Source organism: Gymnodraco acuticeps, unplaced genomic scaffold (assembly GCF_902827175.1).
Source record: "Gymnodraco acuticeps unplaced genomic scaffold, fGymAcu1.1, whole genome shotgun sequence".
NCBI classification, from domain to species: domain Eukaryota; kingdom Metazoa; phylum Chordata; class Actinopteri; order Perciformes; family Bathydraconidae; genus Gymnodraco; species Gymnodraco acuticeps.
The window spans coordinates 1,671,505-1,679,546 of record NW_022990235.1 but is presented as its reverse complement, the minus strand read 5'-3'; the positions used below and the strand labels follow the sequence as shown (position 1 = coordinate 1,679,546).

The window sequence follows — 8,042 nt, the reverse complement described above, 5'->3', positions numbered from 1 at the left end:
ATGCTAAACAAAGCTTGATTAGCTTAAACCATATTTAGCATAAGTAGTGATAGTTGTCAATAAGTGTTTCCCTTTTAGCTAATACTGTATATCATGGTAAAGCTGCAATTATGCACTTATCTTATACAAAATACACTTTATATGTAACTGGTAAATGAACAATTCTTAACCTGTCTCGACTGAAAAAACAAACACCACACGCTGAAATGAAGTGAAAAATATGAACATTATTTAATAACTGATTCTCTGTAATAAACAATTTGAAAATATTTTACAAGGAGTCACAGACACAATATTTTACAAATTTTGCCCTCTTCTTTTTATCTATTTTTTTTAAGCTTCATCTGTACAAAAGAATGGAGCGACATGGACCGGTGCCCAGAAAAGAAGGAGCTAAATCATCCACACACACCAACATTCACACTCACACACGTACAACAAAATGAAACTAAATTCAATACATTTTTTACTTCAGATCTCAAACTTATCAACAGTGCTGTATTCCTATATTTTTTATAACTTCACTTAAAATTTGACTGATTTAACTATTTTTTTACTCTAAATGTTGCTGTAATTTTTGTACACACTTGTCAAACATGGTCACATAGCACCAGACTACAGAATCACATACACACTGTGTCTTTCCCACAGAGACGCACCAACACAGATGCAGCGAGGGTCGGGAGGGGGGCAAGAGGCTTTATGAAAACCATCCCCTACTTAATTTAGGGTTGAGTCCTAAAGCAGACCCCCTCCCTTTCATCATCCCCAGGCTGGTCCAATTTTATATTTTTATTTTATATTTTGGCAAAAGTAAATTTGTCAAACCACAGAAATCAGTTGCGTGTGCCCTTCAGAAGATGTTTCCCTCGTTGGGATGCACACACAGACATCACTACAGGATTCCTCTCTGACCTTCAGTACGACGGCTGCTCTGTGGAGACCCACTCCCTGAGCTTGCCTCTGACATTTCACCCGCTCTCAAAAAAACACACCTGGGAAGTGACGTCCTTGGCTTACTTCTGCCTGGTGCTTGACATCTCCCAGCTGGGCATGAATAAGTGTCAGCACTACATGTTTGCTCGTAGGTGTGTTATGCATAATGTCTTGGTGCCGGTGCAAACAAACTGTAGGCCTACATATTCAGATTATGTGTGAGGACTGTAAGCGTACAAGGGCCAGGAAAAGAGAGGAAGTTGCAGGGGGTACATTTCCACAGGCACGTGTAGCGCTCATTTACAGGCAGTGGAAATACAGACATGATTAAATGGCACAGGACAGAGACAAACAAATGCCAGAAACTTACAACTGCATCCGGTTATCAACACTGCCAAATTGAAAATACAATAATTTTTTAACAGTCTCTTGTTTTGTTTTTTTTAGATTAGTTTTTGGAGCCGAGCTGCAGTTTCTCTGCCAGCATGTTTGTCACATCAAAGAGTACCAACAACTGTACAGAGTGTGTGGTTAAGTTCAAATTGTGAATCGTCCCACCTGAGCGATACAGTGAGGTTTGGGTGGGTGTGAACATCGAAGGTCGGAGGCTTTTTGAAATGGAAAACTCCCACCTGGCTTTCAAGCATTTAATAAAAAAACAGGCATCAATCAATAACGAATCATCAAAGACGCGATAATACAAAATAAGAGCTCACTATACTTACTGCAGAACACCAAGAAAACCCGGGGAGTGAATATTTTGGAGGATCTTTTTGTGTGAGTGTACATGAGGGAGGGAAACGTATCAGAGCTCTGTACTGTGTAACACTAAGGCATTTTGAGAGGCTTTGTTAGCTATGTTGCATTTGAAGCAGAAACACTGATGAGCTACACATTCTTTCAGACACCTCGGCTCCCTCAGATTAACATTTAGGCAGAGTAATGGTTAAAGATGAATTATTTTAGTTTCAGTAAAATCCTTTTTTTTCTCCTCCTCCACAACAACATTGGATTTCTGTTGCAACACAGGACCAGGAAAAAAAAAACAGTTATGCTACCACAACTGTCATCCCTCACACACTCCACAACTCATTTATAATGACATTCCCTTTGAGGGTTTTAACGAAAACAAACACATCCACACACGATTCAGGCAGAACAATAGCAGTCAGGTGGCCCTAAGAACGCTCTATGGCCAGTAAAGTCGCTGTATACTGATAGTGTATCATAGCTCAAAACACAGCTTGGTAAAGGGACGGTATAGTAACTCCATATGATGGCAGTCAGGGGGCCGAGAGGGCAAATACATTAAGCTGGAGCCAGTCAGTGTGATGGCTCTGTGTAAAGCTTTTTCTATAGCCAACAGATTCAGTCTCACATCCAAAGCCTCACACATGGCTGCTCTATAAAGGTACTATACAGTAGCTCTACTCGTATACAGCCCATGTGGTCCAAAAACAAAGTGCATCAAGGCGCTATTAAACAGAGCGGCTCCTAAACATCGTAATGATCAAATGATTTACTGCCACGGATTACAACCAGACTACTACTTTACGTGATCGCCATATTTAGTTGCCTTTTTCTGCACTTTAGTTGGAAATGTTGATAAGCCCCTATCCCCCAGCAGCGAATGGTTTTGAAGTTGGAACAGCATCAGTCAAAGATAAAAAGAAAACCCTAACCAGGACTATATGAGACGGTCATGAGGCAGAGATCTCAGTGTGTTGGTTGACCAGAAGTAAAGCACATGTATAATTGTGATGAGGAGAGTTAATAGAGGTCACTGGAAAAGCCTCATTAATATTGGCAGAGGTGAGCTTTTGCTTCTGAGAGCACAGGGATTTCTTTTTTTTTTTAAACATCCGTCCAAAACCAGAGGTCAGAATGGTCGATTGATCGTAAAGGAGAATAATACACAACACTGAAGTGAGCAAACACTGATTCATATTTCACAGCTGTCACTAGTGTTATAATAAGCCAGATAGCACTAGCCTCAAATAGTAAATATGAGGAAAAATACTTGGAGAAATGCGATTACCATCATGTAATTACAATAATCCCCAGTGGACGTCTTTTACGAGAAATAATCTGTAATTAGAAGCTGCACAAAATGAATCAGCATTCAGTGTCTCCTCTCATAGATTTCCCTAAACCTAGGATTGGAAACCATTTCCTCCTTGTGTTTTGGCTGTGTGTTTGACCGCATGAAAGTTTATCTAATTTTGGCAAGTAGATATAGTGCATAAAATAATTCATGTCTTTTGAAATAAACACCTTAACGACTTCCTTTTCAAATTAAAACCTAAATACACAGTATGCTTGGAATACTCATCACTTCAGCGGTTTATACTTGACATGTTGTATACTTGACAGTTTTTTTTTTTAATGTTATTTTCTTTTATGGTGGCAACTATAACTGGCTGATGGTCCACAGCCTACTGTACGAGAGGCAGTTGACAAAGCGACACAACTCTGAGATGGAGGAGAAGAAGAAGAAGTCCTGCCTTCTGTCTGACGGACAGAGGCGAAAAGGACCTCTACTCCTCAGTCTGTGTGAGGCGGGGGGGTCTGAGACGAGGACATCGGCCTGTCCTCTTTACCCTCCCTTCTCTCGATAAAGGGGGTGATGTTTTCTGTTTTCTGACGTTGCCTCTGAGGATCCAGGTGGTGCAGCACCACCCGCTCCTCCTGCAGATGAAGGTTAACTGGCTGAGTACACAAACGTCCGGCAGTTGTCACTAAGCAACAAGGACTGAAGCGAGCTGGGTAGCGCGGCACTCAGGGCTTCCAACTTGCTGTGAAGGGAAGTCCCTTTATTACCTATGACTATATAAGGGGGGTGGGGAATAGGGGCATGGAGGTGGGGTTGGAGGGTTTTGGGTCAGGAAGGCAAAAAGAATATACATGGAGGAAAATGGAATTAATGTAGTAGAGACTGAAAGTGGGGGCTGACAGCCGGATAGAGCAGGAGCAGCTGGATGAGCAGTAAGGTGTAGAGGGAGGGGCAGAAGGAGTGACCCCGCCCACAGTCTGACGTGTTCTCCTGCAGAGAGAAGACTCAAGCTGTGAGGACAGATCTTTATTACTCGTGCATTGTTGTTTAACTACTTCATTTGTGTAATGAGTCAGGAAGCACTCATTCAACATATGTTGAACTATTTGTTTTGTTTGTGTCTTATAAGCTAACCCTTTATGTTAAACTGCTAGGAGGAAAGTGGACATTTTCTCTCAATTCATTCTTAGTTTATATCCTCTATAAATACATTACAAATATGTAAACAAACATTTAGACATTTATTTTCTTTCTGGCAAAGAGTTCGATGAGAAGATTGATTCCCCTCGTGTCTGTCCATTAAATATGAAGCTACAACAAGCAGGGGTCCATTCCACTGATAAACACGTGGGGGCGCTACACGGTGATACATACAGGTAATAGGAAGTGATTTTGGACTTTGCCTGTACTTTGCTCGGACTAGTGACTCTTGCTGTTAGCCTCCACAGTGGTATCAATCTTCTCGTCTAACTCTACAAGAAACCATCCAAGCCTGTTTTCCTAAAGGTCAGATTATTCCCTTAAAGACAAGGAGTTACAGTTATTAAAAATCTTTAATGTAAATTCATTACTGTATGCCCGTTCTCAAACTGTTTTGTGTGTAGGGTTAAGAGTTACAGCTGAATTGATTCATCTTGACTTTAAAGGGTTTTTCAGCACATAATATATCACTTCATTTCTAAGGATAATTCCAATAAAAAAAGTTTGATTTTCAAAGTCTAAACTGTGTTTCACTGTTTTTGACCTTTCTGTGTTTAAGTCAAACTTTTCACAGCTTGCTCAGAATTATTAGACAGGATGTGAGATCAAGTCATCGCAAAACGATTTGGCTGAAAGTGGATAAACTATAACATTTAAATAAAAGTGCTCATTGATATTGTTTCAGAAAATCTTACAGTGAGGTTATTGTCAAAGCAGGTGCCGGGTCCTTTTCGATAGCGCGTCAAATCTTCACATGGATTTTCATCATTGACTGAAAATGGACTCGATTAAGGAAAAGTAAAATCATTTAAATGTAGTTTTTTTTCTGCAATGTTTCCTCTTTCACACACACTCAGAGTCCTTAGGCAGTCGTGCAGCTGCTAAATGTTAAACGACTGGTTATATTTCACACCATCATGACAAAAATAACCTTGAAAAAAACGTGACACATCTGCGTGTCCACAGGTATGGTAATAAGGAGATAGAATCTAGAGTGTTTTATTCTCTACCAGCTGGTGTACAATGTGAAAAAGGATACACTCCTCCTCCTCCTGGGACAGCTTCTCTATCTCGCAGGAGTTGCAAGGCATCTTCTCTGCGACCACAAACAGCAAGTTGGTGTTGTTTATCCTCTTGGCATGAATCAGCCTGCAGAGAAAGAGAGAGGAAAATAAAAGGGAGACAACATAACTACCCCCCTCTGTTCGCTTACATCACAGCCTCATTTGCTAATGGATCAGCAAGATTCATGAGACAGTCTTGTAAGGCTCATTTAGCCGATGATATGACCGTTTCATTAGAGCTGATGCGGTTTAATCATCAGCAGAGTTTATTAGCTCCGACAGGAAGATGAATCCGTCTTGCTAACTGAGCATCTGTCACGGTGCGACTGATGTGTGTGTGTGTGTGAGCGCATGCATGTGCTTACATGTGTGTATTCTGTCATGTGTACAGACCTGGAGCAGTTGCCACAGTCCTGCAGTATGTTGTAGGAGCTGCTGAGATTACTCAGGAAGTACTGCGTCTGTTTCATTACACAACTCCGCACCCGAGTAGAGTCCATTCCTTCTGCATCCACCTCATCTGCAGCGTCACCAGAGCACAGACACATCACACTTGTCAGTTCACTTGATTTATAAGAGCTGACTCTAAAAATGGGATTTTAATGAATGAATTCCTGCATTCTGCCTGGAAAAGGCTGTAAAACCTCTCCTTCAACATTTCTTTACATAGTTTGGATTTAAAGTTTTTGCACAGAGGTTGATAACAAACTAATGTCACTGTGCACTTGAAATACTGACACTTATATCATTTGATGTTAGTCAGTGCACTTTAAAGTCTCATAACTCCATGAGTGGTCAGAAAAAGTTCAACATAATGGAAGATGCAATTATTCCTTTTCTTCCCTCGAGTGAGATGAAAAGATAGATACTATAATTATCCCCTCAAACCGCAAATTGTTGTCATTATATTTCTGATTGTCAATGAGGTAAAAGGTGTTAATTTGTGAGCTGAGAGGAGCTGAGAGGAGCTGAGAGGAGCTGAGAGGAGCTGAGAGGAGCTGAGAGGTGAGTATTCTCCCGTCTTTAGCTTCATGCTTAATAAGAATGGTGCCGATATTCTTATCTAACTCTTGACAGGAAATCTAATACAAAAAAGTCATTGTACTGCTTTAAATTGCCATTGACAACATATTTTCTTCTAATAATGACACCATCAGCATTTAGCTTGGTTACCTATTAACGTCGCTTCATAATGCATTCCTGTCTGCCAGGTCGTACACAGCCTTTCACAACAAAGCCCCCAACAGACACAAAATATGTTATCAACGTCTCCATTGTGTGATTTGTTTGGAAACAGATAGACAGAGAATACCACTTGGAAATGCTAAGAGCTTTCAACTTTTCATACAGACATTTAAAACACGACCATGTCATTAAATGTCTGTTGTTTGTACCCACCTCTGACAAACCAGCTCTGATAAGCCAGTCCATAAATAAACTGTTGGAACAAGGACCTGTGGAGACACGAGACGGGGCTTAGTGAAACAGCAATTTCTTTTTTAGTGAATACAGCACTGTCTACTATCCATTCAATATTTCCTTAAGGTGCGGTATATGTGTTCTGTGTGATACAGTTGTGTTTTTTCATGAAAGCTAAAGGAGTCTCACCATGCCGCTGCTGATGTCCACCAAGCCACGTTTACAAAATCTGCAATTGTGGGCTGTAAATGCAAAGGAAAAGAGAAAAATGTAGCAACAATAAGCAAGTCAAATCCAGTCCCTATTAAAAACAATATCCATCTGTCTCACTATTGCCATTAATTCAGTGTATTTTAAGCATTTAATCAGCTAATTTGTTGTTGTTACATCTCATCCTTTATGGTGTGGAAGATCATATCCTTACCACAAACACTCCTCTGGGTGCAGCCCCATTTTGAGACTTGGAAACTTTTTCACACACAGACTGGTAGTCATATGACTGCTTGCGGTTGTAGAAGGAATTGTTGTAGAGCGCGTACATCAAGTAGGGATCAACATCACTGAAGAACATGCCCACCTGTGGGAAATAAGAAACGCCAGTCAAGCTCAGTGTAAAGATAACGAGCAAAGTGTTCAGTGTGAGAGAATACATTATTTAAGTCAACCTTGTTCCATTCCTCCTTCTGATTAGACATGATTAGGAATCCACCGTCATCTATTAAATAGCACAGGAGATCCTGCACACAGGGGCAGAGACAGGCTGTTAATTCACAGCAGATAATGTAAAGTGCTCTGATAGAGGAGACCGAGCTGAATACAGGAAGCTTATCAGCAAATTATCAGATTGACTCACCTCACTGTTGGCCTCGCAATCCATTTCACAGCCTCTGTTTGGTCCACACTGTCACAGGGAAAAGACAATTACTAACAGTTAAAAATCGGAGAAATACTGGTTTATTTAGGAAACTTTAAAAGGTATATTTCATTACCGTATTTGAGCCCTGATTGTTGTCTGTATGGTTGCTAGCAAGGATCTTAAACTTGTCCGTCCAGGCTTCAAGGTCCAGCTTCACTCCGACCACTGAGGAAAAGAGAAGTTAGTAAAGAGAGATGAAAACTAAAATAATGAAAATAAAAGGCCCAACAAAATAATGTCCATACAAAGCGACAAGAAACACAGCGATATAATTATCTCTGCCTCCCTTTCTTCCACATCTATTATATTATTATTTTTGCTGAACTCACCTGCAGGTTTGATGGTCTTCCCTCCTACTGTGATCTCCACGGCCGTGCTCACCAGGATCCCGATGGTGTCGTTCTCCGGGTTCAACAGCTCGTCCCGCGCTTTATGACAGTAACAAAGGAAAAAA

General features: G+C 40.7%; 1 protein-coding gene across 7 annotated transcripts in view; it reads right to left on the bottom strand.

Annotated features, from left to right (window-relative positions):
* Nucleotides 1–207: 207 nt before the first annotated feature.
* The window catches only part of cacna2d2a (calcium channel, voltage-dependent, alpha 2/delta subunit 2a), a 134,894-nt gene continuing 127,059 nt past the window's right edge, over nt 208–8,042 (bottom strand). For all 7 annotated transcript variants that reach the window (XM_034219021.1, XM_034219023.1, XM_034219022.1 and 4 more), the window contains 11 exons: nt 7,918–8,016; nt 7,662–7,753; nt 7,526–7,573; nt 7,338–7,409; nt 7,097–7,249; nt 6,862–6,914; nt 6,652–6,707; nt 5,647–5,773; nt 5,229–5,338; nt 4,885–4,961; nt 208–3,979 (listed from right to left, as the gene is read on the bottom strand). In XM_034219021.1, coding sequence (XP_034074912.1) covers nt 3,857–3,979; nt 4,885–4,961; nt 5,229–5,338; nt 5,647–5,773; nt 6,652–6,707; nt 6,862–6,914; nt 7,097–7,249; nt 7,338–7,409; nt 7,526–7,573; nt 7,662–7,753; nt 7,918–8,016 — 1,010 coding nt within the window. In that variant the 3' untranslated portion in view covers nt 208–3,856. The remainder of the gene's footprint in view (nt 3,980–4,884; nt 4,962–5,228; nt 5,339–5,646; nt 5,774–6,651; nt 6,708–6,861; nt 6,915–7,096; nt 7,250–7,337; nt 7,410–7,525; nt 7,574–7,661; nt 7,754–7,917; nt 8,017–8,042) is intronic.